The 16,034-nt window shown below is 34.4% G+C and overlaps 1 protein-coding gene across 1 annotated transcript in view; it reads left to right on the top strand.

Annotated features, from left to right (window-relative positions):
• The window catches only part of PJA2 (praja ring finger ubiquitin ligase 2), a 71,186-nt gene that overhangs the window by 41,845 nt on the left and 13,307 nt on the right, over window positions 1-16,034 (top strand). The window contains exons 6-7 of the mRNA XM_003826758.4: window positions 4,904-5,086; window positions 11,924-12,035. Of these exons, the coding sequence (XP_003826806.3) occupies window positions 4,904-5,086; window positions 11,924-12,035 (295 nt within the window). The remainder of the gene's footprint in view (window positions 1-4,903; window positions 5,087-11,923; window positions 12,036-16,034) is intronic.

Here is a 16,034-nt window from a genome sequence, read left to right as displayed (position 1 = left end):
TTAGTTGCAAAAGCTAGTGTTCATATTCTTGTCTAATTGCATTGGATGAGATCTCCAAAATATCAGTGATTGATGATAAACATTTTTGTTCTTTCCTCATTTTAATGGGAAAGCTCTAGTACTGTAAGGGTTGTCAAACATACCATGAAGGGCTAGATAATAAATATTTATGGCTTTGTGTCCAGTCTTTGTTGCAGCTACTCACCTCTACTGTTGCAGTATAAAAGTAGCCATAGACAAGATGTAAATGAATGGGTATAGCTGTCTTCCAACCTTTTACTATTTTATGGGTTTCTAGCAAAAATGTTTGTTGAATTTTATTAAAGTCTTTTCAGCATCAATGGAAGTGATCATGATGGTTTTTTACTTTTGCCCTGATCATGAAGAATTGTTCTATAATTAGATTTGCTAATATTCAACTTCCCTTGCTCCTTGAAATAAACCAAATCTGATCACAGTCATGGTTTATTGTTATTTTAATGGGCTGCTGGATTCTAATATTTTACATGGGATTTTTATAATGAGATTCCTAGATGCAAATTGTCTTTTAGTTTTTTGTTTCAATATCAGTTTGGTACTTGCTTTGCTAAAAGGACGTGTATGCTTTTTCTTTTTTTGTCCTTTGCATCTGTTGCTTAAATAGCTTATTTATTCCTTTAAAGTTTGTTAGTATTCCCTTGTGAAACCATCTAGGCCTCTTGTTTTATTGTAGAATATCTTTTTGATAATTTAATTTTTTTCTATGATAATTGGTTCTAATTCTTAGTCTCATGGGAACTATTTTGGTAAATTATATTTTTTTTTAGGAAAAGAACTTTTTCAGTGTAGACTAATATTAAAACTTGTACTTCTCAAAGCATATACATTTTCAGCTTGAGATTAATCCTATAAGAAAATCTAGGAATAAAATATATAGAAAAATCTATAAAGAAAGAAATTCACAAACATAATTGGTTTCAACAGTGGTAGGTTGAGGTGGCATTTTTTTCCTCTTCATGAGAGAGATATATATATATATATAATAAATATACATCATAAATATATATATATATATTTTGAGACGGAGTCTTGCTCTCTGTCGCCCAGGCTGGAGTGCAGTGGTACGATCTCGGCTCACTGAAACCTCCATCTCCCAGGTTCAAGTGATTCTCCTGCCTCAGCCTCCTGAGTAGCGGGGAGTACAGGTACCCACCACCATGCCTGGCTAATTTTTGTATATTTAGTAGAGACGGGGTTTCACCATGTTAGCCAGGTTGGTCTTGAACTCCTGACCTCAGGTGATCTGCCTGCCTTGGCCTCCCAAAGTGCTGGGATTACAGGCGTGAGCCAGCGCGCCTGGCCTCATGATTTTATATTTGATTGCCTTTAATCACTGTTAGTTTAGTTTACTAAGTATAAATTATTCATATGTCATTTGTGTTAGCAGTTATTCACTCAGCAAATATTTATTGAGCATTTACTTTGTGCCAGGCATTGTGTTGGATATTGGCGTTATATCAGTAAACAAAGACAAATAACATTCCTTCATGAAGCTTACATTGTAGTAGGAAAGGCAGATGATAACCAAGATACAAACCCAGTACATTACACATGTGATGATTACTGTGAAGGGAATAAAACACTAATGTGAAAGAAGGTAAATGATGAAGATATTAAAGTGGTCAGGGATGACATCTCTTTAGAATTGACTTTTGAGCTGAGTTCTTAAAGATGAGAATTAGGGTTCAGAAAGAACTTTCTAAGCAAAAGAAAAAGCAAGAGCGGAGATATTGAATGTTGGTAATTTAAGAAGCCCAGTTTTTCAAAAATTAGTCTTTTACATTACTGTAGTGCCAAATTATGGTTTTGCTCACACATTTTTCATCCTTAGACTTGCTCTTAGAGCTAGCAGCCTTGTTTTGATGAATCTATGATTACATATTTATTTTCTCTAACCTAGATTTTATTTTCTAACAGTGATTCAGACTATTTAGTAAGGTAGTTTTTGTATTACCATGATGTGTGTAGATCACAAGTCTCTTTCCAATTAATATATTTTGCATTCAGAATGATGTAGTACACCAAATGTCAATTGCATAATTATGACAACCTAATTAAATCTAGCCCAAAAAAACTTCTAATATCTGGGATGGAACAGAAAGAATAAAAAATGGGAATAAATTAGTACATTTTCAAAAGCTTGAGTTGTCTAGATAGACACCAATAGAGCTTTGACCAAAGGGAGAAAATAACCTGTACTTTGGTTGAAATTAAGAAAACCTTCAAGGTTTTAAAATTTGTTAAGCATCTGCTAATCATCTGTTAGTTTTAGCTATCTTTAGGCTAAATATACAAACAACTGTGTGACTCCTTAATAATTGGTCACATGACTCATGAAACTAAAAAAATTCTTTTCACTATTGTACTTTGCATAATTAAAGGGATGGTTTCTGAAATACCAGTAAGAGTGAATACAGATTTAATGACACAAGTTTGAGTGCTTTGGAAATATTTAATGAATTGCTAACAGTTTATTGCTTGGGTAGCTATTTCTGGTTGAACTTCTCTTGATAAACAGATGAAATTACAGTTGCTTTAAAAAAAAGGATTCATACAACAATAAAAAGTGAGTTTAGACAGTATGGAAAGACCAATTAAAAACCATTATAACCAGCTTCCTTTTTGAACTTCTAAAGATCTTCCGTACACATAAAAGCATATATGTGTACACGTTCCATTTCATTTTTTATGCAACCGGTAGCAAATTGTGTAGACATATGTGTACACCTTGGTTTCGTTATTTGTTTTGTTTATAGATCTGTTTTTTAGATTGTTCCATATTCACATAGATTTCCTTTATTCATTTTAAGTCTGCATAGTTCTACCTTGTTTTGCTTAAAGTCACAGATTCTAAGAAGCTCGTATAAAGTTAAGTCAGAACTTACTGTATAATACTACATGAGTATACCAGTTTCATTTGGTGGACAGTTTTGGCTATTGTGAGTAATGCTGAAGAAAAAATAAAAAACACATTGTACGTACTTGTTTAGGAGAAATAACTGGAAGCCGAACCACTAGGTCAGTGAGTATGCATAAACCTAATCTATAGCTATTGCCAGGTTTCTCTACAAAGAACTTAAATTAGTCACTTTCTTACCAACACTATATGAATTGCCTTTCTTCAAAGCTTTCTTCAAAGCTTCACCAACACACAGGGTATTATCAGAATTTTTTATTTTTGCTAATAGTTGAAACATATTTCAGTTGTTTTAATTTGCATTTTGCTTATTATAAATGAGGCAGAGCATCTCTTTATATATTTAAGGGCTATTTGAATTTCCTTTTCTGCTAACTAATTATATCCTTTGCCTCCTTTCTGTTGATATATATTGATGTTTTTCTTACAGTTTTTTTTTACATTTTAAGCTTCTATTGATTAAGGAAAAGCCCTTTGTCTCTCTTGTATTGTAGTTCACATTTCTCAGTTTGAGTTTTGTGTCCAAATTTTTGGTGTTTTGACTTTTCCATGAGTGTTTTCTTTAATGTGAGTGTTGTAGAATTTATCAATCTGTTTGTGACTTCAGGGTTTTATATCATGCTTAGAATGACACTGAAATTTTTATAAAATTTCCTCATGACTATTCTGGTACTCATTGTTTAAGTGAGGCGGGGAGTGCATATACACATGTACTTCAAAAAAGTATAGCTAAAGTTTATTTAAGGGATTTAACCTCCCTCCCTGCGGGCGAATACCCAGTTGTCCCAGTACATTTTGTTGATGAGTCCTTTTTTGTTTTTGTTTTTTGAGACACAGTCTAGCTTTGTTGCCCAGGCTGGAGTGCGGTGGTGTGATCTCAGCTCACTGCAACCTCTGCCTCCTGAGTTCAAGCGATTCTCATGCCTCAGCTTCCTGAGTAGATGGAATTAGGCATGCACCCAGCTAATTTTTTGTACTTTTAGTAGAGACAGCGTTTCACTATGTTGTCCAGGCTGGTCTCAAACTCCTGGCCTCAAGTGATCTGCCTGACTCGGATTCCCAAAGTGCTGGGATTATAGGGGTGAGCCACTGCACCTAGCCTAATGAGTCCTTTTTTTTCTTCCTGTTTTGAAATGCTTCCTTTATCTCCTCCTTATTTTCTTGATCTGTACCATTGATTTGTGTGTCTCTGTTCCTGTTTAGTTAGTTTCTAGTAGGAGTAGACTGACAGTAAACAAATAAGAAAATGTTAAACAAAAATAAATTTTATAGTTTAAATAAGCAGAGTTATGTGGTAGTCAGTAACTGGAGAGCTATTTAAACTGAATGTTCAAGACAGGCCTCCCTGAGATGGTGACTTATGAATCTGACATGAACATCAAGAAGAAAGTAGCAAAGTAAAAATTCAGTGCAAGAACATTTTAGGTAGAGGAAGTGGCCCCAAGGTAGAAATGATCTCCATGTGTTTCAAAAGTAGAAAGAACAGTAGGAGCATAGTAGCTGGGGAAGAGTGATGAGAGATGCTATTGGAGAAGTGGGCTGAGCAGAAAGCATGTGTTATGTAGGGATTTGAAGGCCAGGTTGAGGAATTCAGATTTAAACTGTGAAGGGAAAGTACTCAAGAGCATTGTTTCAAAATTCAAGTAGTCAGGGTTGGATTTTTCTTATGTTTCTCCTACAGAAGGAGAAAACAGCATAGATAATTTGTAAATCAAATAAATATGTTCCTATGTAATTAGGAACTATTTCTGTATACATATGACCCTATAACTGATTTCTTTCCTTTTTTACATAATTCTGCAGTTAAGGAAGACAGTTTTTTAGAATTATAAAAGTACCAAGAGCTTAGAACTCAACAGAATCCACTTGCATGGAATAGAATTAAAGACAGTGTTATGGTATGTTTTAAAATAATATTTTTTTCTTCCTTTAAAATGTTTGTACTAGGGAACAGACATCCTTGGAAGAGGGAGAAATTCCTTGGTTACAGTACAATGAAGTCAATGAAAGCAGCAGTGATGAGGGAAATGAACCTGCCAATGAATTTGCACAGCCAGCTTTCATGTTGGATGGTAACAATAACCTGGAGGATGACTCCAGTGTGAGTGAAGACTTAGATGTGGATTGGAGGTATGTAGCACGATTTTATTAGGATGCTTAATTAGGCTCTTTGAGTTCATGATTCTAATTTATGAAAATTAAATCTCTGCTAGCTGAGAAATATTATAATTTTCCCATCTGTTAGTCCTCCTCTTCTTCAAAGCTCATTTCAAATGTTCCTTCCTACTTGGACCCTTTCCTACTTCCTCCAGTCAGTGACCTCTTCCTTTGGCCTTTAGCTCTCTTGAAGCTCACCTTACATCCTAGTTACTTACATACTTTTTTTGAGTTTTGGATTTCTGACGTTTAAAATTTTGCTTTATATGCCCTCTATCACTTAGCATAATTCTTTCAAAAATAGCTTCTTAATGAATACCACTTCAATTTTAAAACCTATGGTTGAATCAGAAAACAATAACAATAGTTTTCCTTCCCTATTCTTCTTCCTTTTCCTTCTCTGTATGTAAAATATGGAAGATAAAATTTTACTTTCCAGGAGATGTTGAAAGCATTTAATTTACTTTGTGCTTGACAAAGAATAGTCAGCTTCAAATGAAAGTAACATGTAAGTGAAGTGTGTTGTGGAATTGTTACTTCTTACGATACAATGCTCAGAATTTAACTGTTTTGGTTTATAGTATCTTTAAAGTGTATAGTAGCCCACTGAAAGCAGGTAACTATTGAGATATAGAAAGGATGTCCTAACTGATCCCTTTTTTTACTTTTTTGGGGCAAAAAAGATATCTTGGTGTATTTACATTTTTCTTTCTCTGTACAAATATATTTTTAAGAATTTGTGTTGTTTTTCCAGTTAAAATTCCTTTACAGAAAATTCAGAAAAATAAATAAGAAAAAACTCATTTATATCTCCTGATATCTCTTCAGTTTTCCAGAACATATGTTTTAAGTCCTCTTTTGTGTCTTTAATTTCTCTTTCTGTGTGTGCTAGCTACTTCTCTGTACTTCTCCAGATTGTTCCAGATGGGAAACTGAACATCTTCTTGAGATCTTCCTTGCCTTTTCCTATTCTTACTCCCCAAGGGGGAAAAAAATGTGTGGAGAACAGACTTTTATCACCATTTTGGGGAAGTAGAAATGGGATTTCATTACAGCCATGCAATTTGTAATTCTACCTTAAACATTCTCATACTCTAAAACACATTTTCTGGTTTCCCATGCATTATGGAGAATAAGTGGCTTTACCTAGTCCCAGTCTTGCTGATCTTGATATGTCTCTCTTTTCCTCCGTCTCTATGTCTCCCCATTACCTTTTTACTGCACTCCTTATTAATTCAGAAGTCTTCTGTCTCCATTATGCAAAGTAATTCCTCAAAGTGTTCAGCAGTTGAAAGAATCATCTGTTTAGCATCATCTATGCATGTTGGGAGGCAATTACGGTTACATATGAAGGAATGTTTTCTGTTACACATTTTCAAGACTCTAAAAATAATTTTTTACAGCTCCATTATGAAGATGCTCCTTCCTATAGGGGCACTAAGATTTAACAGATTATTGACTCATTGAAATAGTGCAGTGAACTTTTCTTCCCCATCCTCCATATAGAACAAGTATAAAACTTGTTCTATACTTCTGGTTTTTCCTTTAGGACAAATAATTGGAGGTGACATTGCTGAGATATGTAGTATTTTTCAAGGTATGGATACCTATTTCCAAATACTTCCAAAAGGGTTGTTTTACCTAAATATTTGAAGGAATAATGGAAGTCTTTACTGAATATAATTTGTTTGTTTGTTTGAGATGGAGTCTCGTTCTGTTGCTCAGGCTGAAGTGCAGTGGTGTGATCTCGGCTCACTGCAACTTCTGCCTCCCGGGTTCAAGTGATTTTCCTGCCCCAGCCTCCCAAGTAGCTGGGATTACAGGCGCCTGCCACCACACCCGGCTAATTTGTGTATTTTCAGTACAGACAGGGTTTCACCATGTTGCCCAGGCTGGTCTCGAATTCCTGACCTCAAGTGATCCACCCTCCTCGGCCTCCCAAAGTGCTGGGATTACAGGTGTGAGCCACCATGCCCAGCCTCTGAATATAATTTGAACTTAAATTTGAGAAACTGTTACTTTAGGTTCGAATTCACTGATGATCTTTCTAGATATGGCTGTTGTGTTAAGGTTTTAGAAACCTTACTAGTGGCCCCGAAATGTCCAGAGCTTCAAAGTAGTTTTTTTTTAATTATAGAAAACATTTTAGCATTAATTTTAAGACACAAATTTTGAAGGTTGCTCTATGTCAACACCTCATTATTTGCTTATGTGGTACTATATTAATTTATGTGGCAGCGTCTAAAGGTTGATAAGGTGAAAATGTGGTTTCATTTCCATATTAAAATAGCATGCTGTGGGGAAAGCTATGGCAAAGAGCAGCAGTTCTTGTCTCTAAAGTCAAACTTTGGCACATTTTTTTTTTGTTTTGCCACTGCTTAGAAAAAAGTGAAGCCTTTTGGTTCCTTAATTTAGTTTAAAGGAAAATGGAAAAAGTCCTCTATCAAGTTTGTTTACTTGTTTTCATTGAAGTTGCATTAGAGTTCAAAATACTCAAGAGTACCTGATAGCTTGGTGTGGTAGGAAGTGACACAGAGAGATCATCGTTTTAGATACAGACAAATCCCAACTCTACCATTTGTTTATTCTTTGATAACTCCTTAACTCCTCTGTCTTCCTGTAAGAAATTGAGTTTTTATTAATCTAATAAGATTGTGAGAAGTTAATTCTGTGTGGATATAACTGTGGCTTAATAGAATTTAAAAATAATTTTGATATAATTTTATACTTACAGAAAAATGGCAAAAATAGTACAAAAATCCTCATATATCCTTTACTAAGATTTCCTAAATGTTAACATTTTAAAACCACGTTTGTGTTACCATTCTCTTTCCTTTCTTTATACTTATAGTAAGGTTTTTTTCTGACCCACTTATGAGTAAGTTGCAGGCATGATGTCCCTTTCTTTACTTGTAATTATTCTAGAATGAATTTCTGACATCCAAGACCATTTTGTTATATAACACAGTAAAATTGTCAAAGTCAGCAAATTAATGCTGATACAATATTATATAATCTACAAACCTTATTTAAATGTTCGTAGTTGTTCCACCAGTGCTGTTAGAGAAATTTTTTTCTGGTCTAATCTTTGTATTAGATCTTTCATTGTATTTAGTTAACAAGTTTCTTTAGTCTCTTTTAATGTGGACATTTCCTCAGTCTTTGTTTTTCATAACCCTGACATTTTTAAAAAGTACAGGTCATTTATTTTTTAGAATGTCCCTTAGGTTGTATTTGTCTGTCATGAATAGATTTGAGTTGTGAATTTTTAGCAGAAACACCCTGGAAGTGGTGTTTTGTCCTTTGCAGTACATATCAGAAAACACATGGTGTCAAACCAACCCGTTACTGGTGATATAAAATTTGATTTGGTTATGGTGTTATCTTTCAGATTTCTTTACAGTTGTCATTTATCCTTTAATACAGCTGACCCTTGAACAACACAGGGGTTAGGGGTGCTGATCCCTGTGCACTAGAAAATCCAAGCGTAACTTTTGACTCTTCAGAAGGTTAACTACTGATAGCCCATTGTTGACTAGAAGCCTTGTAATAAAATAAACAGTTGATTGCCACATATTTTGTATGTGATATGTATTATATACTGTATTCTTACAACAAAGCAAGCTGGAGAAAAGAAAATGTTAAGAAAATCATAAAAAGAGAAAATATATTTATTCTTCATTAAGTGGAAGTAGATCATCATAAAGGTCTTCATCCTTGCTGTCTTCATATTGAGTAGTAAGCTGAGGAGGAAGAGGAGGGATTGGTCTTGCTATCTCAGAGGTGGCAGAGGTGGAAAAAAAAACTGAGTTTAAGGGTACCCACCTACCCAGCTCAAGCCCCTGTTCAAGGGTCAGCTATAGTCAATAGGCTTCTAGCGTGAAGATACTTTGAGACTGTAAATAACCTGTTTCTTTTTAAACTATCAAACTTCCATCCACTAGTTTTAGCATCTATTAGTGGTTCTTGTCTGAAACAATTTTTTGTTTTTTGTTTTATGTTTTTTTTGAGACAGAGTCTCATTCTGTCACCCCGGCTGGAGTGCAGTGGCGCAAACTTGACTCACTGCAACCTCTGCTTCCCAGGCTCAAGTGATTCTCCAGCCTCAGCCTCCCAAGTAGCTGAGACTACAAGCATGAGCTACCAATGCCTGGCTAATATTTGTATTTTTTGTAGATACGGGCTTTCACCGTGTTGCCCAGGCTGGTCTTGAACTCCTGAGCTCAAAGTGATCCGCCCACCTCGGCCTCCCAAAGTGCTGGGATTTGCTGAGACCCGCTTGGCTGGGGAGACCCTAACCCAGCGGCGCTAGAGCAATTAAAGACACACACACAGAAATATAGAGGTGTGAAATGGGAAATCAGGGGTCTCACAGCCTTCAGAGCTGAGAGCCCCAAACAAAGATTTACCCACATATTTATTAACAGCAAGCCAGTCATTAGCATTGTTTCTGTAAATAATAGATTAACTAAAAGTATCCCTTATGGGAAACGAAGGGATGGGCCAAAATAAAGGGATGGGTTGGGCTAGTTATCTGCAGCAGAAGCATGTCCTTAAGGCACGTGCTGTTGTTTGTGGTTTAAGAACGCCTTTAAGCGGTTTCCCTCCCTGGGCGGGCCAGGTGTTCCTTGCCCTCATTCCTGTAAACGGTAAACCCACAACCTTCTAGCATGGGCATTATGGCCATCATGGCCATCATGAACATGTCATAGTGCTGCAGAGATTTTGTTTATGGCCAGTTTTGGGGCCAGTTTATGGCCAGATTTTGGGAGGGCCTGTTCCCAACAGGGATTACAGCCACCACACCCAGCCTGAAACAGTTATTACCATGGTGACTGCCAAGTACATGATCTTAGAATTTTTAACTGATTATTTGTAGGGGCCAAATTACAACCTGATATTATGCTTTGAGTGTCTAGATTTGCTTAGCCTGGAGAAGAAAAGAATCATTGGGAGATAGTTGTCTTCAATCGTTTGAAGAGTTTTTTTGCAAAGAGAAGGAAGACACAATTTATGTTGTTTCAGCAGGCAGAATTACAGCAACAGAGCAGAAGTTACAAGTAGGAATACTTCATATGTTTTAAACTTCTAGTAGTGCTCTCCCGCACTGGTACATACCACCTTAGAAAGCAGTGTATTTTCTGCATGGAAGGAATGTTTCTTCTGTTACTTGAATGTCTACTGTAGTGCCATCTCTGTGCCAGGCACCTTTGCACACCTACTCATTTAATTTGTTTTATAGATGAAGGAAGAGTCAGTTACAGGCTCTTTCTCTTTGTACTACATCTTACTGCTAGATGAGGGAGTTTCAGTATTTCAAGGGTGGATGGATTCAGTAATTCTTAATATTAATTCCAAAATCTGTGATTATATGTGCATGTCTGTTGCTTTGTATCATGTGATACTTGATTTCCAGATACTGCTAAACTGTAACATTACTCTTTTCAAGAACCATTTCTGTGTCTCTTGGCAACAGATGGGTAATTTTAATTACGGCACATGGGTTGACATCAAAACTGTTTTTGAGCTAGGTTGTTTGTGGATGTTTAGGACTGTGATATTCAAATAGGATATGGAAGTCAACAAGTTTAGTTTGTCTTTAGACAAAAGCTCAGTTTTGGATATCTTGGACTTAAGAGGTGGTAGGAGTACATCTACTCAGGGTGCCCCCAGACAACTAGAAATGTAGGTCAAGAGCTTCAGGGGAAGTTTAGGAATTAGGTAGAGATTTAGGAATTACCTGCAGAGAGGATAATTGAAGAAAATGGGCTTGAATATATTAACAATTTCCAAGGGAGCAAGATTAGAGAAAAGAGGACCAAGGACATACTTAACGGTTTTCAAATTTTGAAATACGTAGTATTTCTAAGACTAGAGGAAAAGGAGGAATCTCGATATGTTCAGGGGTGGAGGAAGGAGAGTAGGACCAAAGTGAGACATGTTTTTCTTCTAGGAGCTTAATGGTTTTTTAGAGAAAATTATAATTAAAAATGAGCAGTTAGGAGCTAGATATTTTTCAAGCTGTATAATAATGGAGGTGGCCTAATCTTAGAAGAAGACAGATTAATGAGAAAGGCTTGAAATAATAAAATATTTTAAAATCCAGGGTTATTAAGCATTACAAAATGGAAAAAGAAAAAAGCCGTGAGTAATGATAGAATTAAAATAAATATAGTTATTTTCTTTATCATATTCTCACCTACATGCAGATTGGAAACTGAAAAACAGAAGGAGAAATATGTGGGAAATAATCGGGTGGGGAAATGTACTATATCCCTCACCTGAAATGTTTGGTACCAGAAGTGTTTGGGATTTGGGATTCTTTTCCTAGATTTTGGAATATTTACATATACTTCCAGTTGAGCATCCCAAATTTGAAAATTCAAAATCTAAAATGGTTCAAAATCTGAAACTTTTTGAGTGCCAGTATGATGTACAAAGGAAATACTCATTGGCACATTTTGGATTTCAGATTTTCAGATTTGGGATGCTCAACCTGTACCTTTAAGCAGTCTCTAGAGTTAGAGCTAGAAACACAAAAGAGAATTTTTCTACAAACTTTGTGCATTGAGTTTGGCAGCCTGTTGGATGAGGTAGTTGTATCTTAACTACTCATCTTTAGCACTTCACTTTTCTGTTGGGTCCCTCCTGCCCCTAACCCTTCAAGTTGGTATTAAAATATTTTAAGGTCTTCTGTTCACAGCATGTTTGTCGGCTTGTCAGTATGCTAATATAATTATGTCCTCAGCATAAGATTTCCCAAATCATAGTGGTGAGTTTTTTCTGTTTTTTATTTTTTATTTTTTTCAGCCTATTTGATGGCTTTGCAGATGGACTAGGAGTTGCTGAAGCTATTTCATATGTGGATCCTCAGTTCCTTACCTACATGGCACTAGAAGAACGCTTAGCCCAGGCTATGGAGGTATGTTCATAACTCTGATCTCCATATATAAGTTGATGGGATACAAAATGATAAAGGTTTAAAGTGATTTTTAGACTACTCTTAAGAAAAGGTGAATCTTTTTCCCATCAGTTTAGTAACAGTTATTGAATAATAATTGTCACCAGTATGTGCATACAAATTATACTTGATGTCCTGCTAGTTTGCCTTAAATTTCAGTATTTCTCAGTTTTTACTGTAGAATGGAAAATGTTTTGCTTACATTTAGAAAATATACTTTTTTCTCTATTGAATTATACAAGTATGAGAGTGAATATCTTATATACACACGCACAGGTGTATTTGTGAAATGCAGTTGAAGCTAAGGATATATTACAAATCTCTTTTTTTCTCATGGCTTCCAAATACTATCCGGCTGCCTAATGCAGTTAGGAAATTTGCTCCTCCTTATCCCAGCAAACATATACACACTTTAATAAGTGGGGCATATTTGCTGCCTAAGTTTCTCTTGCCTTCTTTTCATTATTTAACTAAAACAGAAAAACCTGTTCTTAAATGTATTTGCCTAAGTTCAAAGCCCAAGTATTTTCATGTTTGGGAACTACTACTGTACCAGTGGATTTCATTAAAAGAAGTCCTTTTAAATCACTATTTCCAAAGTGATTTCCAAAATATAGGTACAGAAATGACTGGTGAATGAGCCACAGATGAGAGAACAAAAAATTGGCAAGAACTTTTAGGAGCATTATAATATATTTTGTCTTTAAATTTTCTGAGATTAGAAAGTCCAGTTTGTGTATTTATTTATTTTTGAGACGAGATCTCACTCTGTCACCCAAGCTGGAGTGCAGTGGTGCAGTCATAGCTTACTACAGCCCTGAACTCCTGGGCTCAAGCAATCAGCCCACCTTAGCCTGTCCCAGGTAGCGGGGACTACAGATATGGGCCATCAGACCTGGTTTCGGTTTTTTGTGGGGTTTTTTGGTAGAGATAGGGTCCAATTATGTTACCCAGGCTGGTCTCAAACTCTTGCCCTGAAGCAATCCTCCCACTTTGGCCTCCCATGGCACTGGGATTATAGACATGAGTCACCATGCCCAGCCAGAAAGTCTAGTTTAGATTGACAAGTTAGATAGCAGGTACCTATCTAATATCGATATATTTAATAATATATTTATATATCTAATATATTACCTCTCTAATATATAATATATATTAGATATATCTATTAAATTTGTCTTTAAATGATCTCTAATATATTGTATATTATATATTAGATATATAACATATCTAATATATCTAATATCGATATAGATATCTATATCTAATATATAGATATCTATAGATATTATAGATATCTAATATATAGATATCTATAGATATTATAGATATCTAATATATAGATATCTATAGATATTATAGATATCTAATATATAGATATCTATAGATATTATAGATATCTAATATATAGATATCTATAGATATTATAGATATCTAATATATAGATATCTATAGATATTATAGATATCTAATATATAGATATCTATAGATATTATAGATATCTAATATATAGATATCTATAGATATTATAGATATCTAATATATAGATATCTATATAGATATCTAATATATAGATATCTATATAGATATCTAATATATAGATATCTATATAGATATCTAATATATAGATATCTATATAGATATCTAATATATAGATATCTATATAGATATCTAATATATAGATATCTATATAGATATCTAATATATAGATATCTAATATATAGATATCTAATATATAGATATCTAATATATAGATATCTATAGATATTATAGATATCTATATATTAGATATCTATAGATATTATAGATATCAATATATAGATATCTATAGATATTATAGATATCAATATATTGATATCTATAGATACAGATATCAATATATAGATATCTATAGATACAGATATCAATATATAGATATCTATAGATATAGGTATCTAATATATAGATATCTAATATAGATATCTATAGATATTAGATATCTGTCCATCTGTGCACACACATGCATGCATATACATGTTCACGTACATTTATGCTAGCTCTGCTTTGTCACCACTTTTTTTACATATGTAACTGTCCGTGGAGATTGCTTTCAATTACGCTTTGTGGTGAGTGTTTTTCTCAAAGTAACCATAGCAGAAATACTCTATACTAGGAAAAAAGTCAGAAAGAACATCATGAGATAGGATACAATTAGGATTTTTGCCAAATTATTTAACCTGCCTTGGCAAATTCTGACACATAAGAAATAATGGTGTAGCATGGTAACTTGCATCAGAAATACATAAAGATTAAGGATCACTCATTTCCTTGTGCTAAATAACTCTTTGAGTGATCTGTTCTAGGGTCTGATTTCACAACATTTAGTCTTTCATTTTATGCTAGTGGTTTATGATTTCCTACAATATGGAGATAACTTTAAAAAGAAGTGTTGAGAATAAAATGTTTTAGTATTTATTACTAGTGGGGAATGTGACATTTGGCATCTTGAAAGAAGAGCCAGAGAGACTGGTCTTGAGAGGTCATGCTAGGTAAAGGCACTAGCAGTGAACTAAGACAAAAGGCAAGCAAGAGCTTACAGTCTCAAACATTGTTGGCTTTTACCAATAGTGAACTCAGTGGCATTATTCCTACCAGTCTATACTTCTGCCGGTGTTTAATGGCTTTAAGTATCTCTCTCCTCTAAAGCTTATCAGCTTCTTCACATTTTAGTGCTCTGATTCAATTTATTTGAATTTGATTGAGATGTTTCACTCCTAGAAAATCAATACAGTTGTCTTCCTGTCACTCTCCAGAAATCTGTTTTTCTGTGTTCAGTATGCATTTATTTAATCATTTTTTAAAATGAAACAAAAATAATTTATGATTATTTCTTTTATATTTAACACTAACACTCTTTAAATGAAACAAAAACTTTGTTTCTCAAGCAGCCCTGTAACTTTTTGGAAGTAGTTGCTTTCATTTCTGTTATTTTTCCAATACTAGATTGGTCATTGTTTTCAGGTAGTGGCTTTTGGTGAAAATACTGGCAGTATGTATTTGTCTCCTTATATCTGTGTCTCTAATTTGAGTGAGGAGAGGGTAAAACCTTAAACGTCTTTAACCTTTTGAAACTTTTCTACTTTTCAAAATGGATTTTGAAAAAATCCCCTTGCACATTTATGTTGACATCTAAAATTTTTCAGCATAAATCTAGGTAGTATTAGTTACTTTATCATACTTCTTCGCTAGAAAAATGTTTAAAATTTTTAATATAAAAAGTGGTTAAATTGAGTTACAATTAATAGTATCCAAATAATCAAAAATAAATTATGAATTTTGGTAAGTGTTTTGTAGGAAGTGAATCTAATGAGATGGAGGCATTTTCCTTTCCCAGTTATGAGTGAATTTTATTTATTACCGGAATGAGACATATTTCAGCATAAATTTACTTCTGATTTTCATCTTATGAATGTAAGGTTGAAAAACGTTGTTCGCCTAAATAAATTAATAGGAATGGAAGGAGTTTATTATGGCATTGTCACTGAATTCTTTTGAGATATTTGCCCAGAATCACATCAACTTGTCTAGATATTCTTTAGATTCCTTCCGTTTTTTTTTTTTTTTTTAAGCAAAGGATTGGAAGCCACCCAAAAGATTTGTTACTTAGTCATTAGAGTTCAGTTCTACCTCAGTACTTCAGATTGTCCCTGTGAGTGGGTAAGAAGTATGCTTTTATTTATAAAGTGGAAGAATGGCAAGTATAAACAGAATGTTAGAACAGAGAACCAGCATGTTATACTGCAGGTGCATTCTTATGTGGATCAGTTCGAAGAAAGATTTTACCTATGAAAGCTTATTGAAACTGATTATCTTAAGGCTGTCCATACCCACAGGCCCCTGTAAAGTCTTTACATACTCACAATAGCACCTGTATACACCCAGGTGTAGGCACTAGGAAGGCTATAATGTGGAGGTTTAGAA

This window comes from Pan paniscus, chromosome 4 (assembly GCF_029289425.2).
Source record: "Pan paniscus chromosome 4, NHGRI_mPanPan1-v2.0_pri, whole genome shotgun sequence".
NCBI classification, from domain to species: domain Eukaryota; kingdom Metazoa; phylum Chordata; class Mammalia; order Primates; family Hominidae; genus Pan; species Pan paniscus.
The sequence above is the reverse complement of the archived record's forward strand: the minus strand, read 5'-3'. Positions and strand labels throughout refer to the sequence as shown.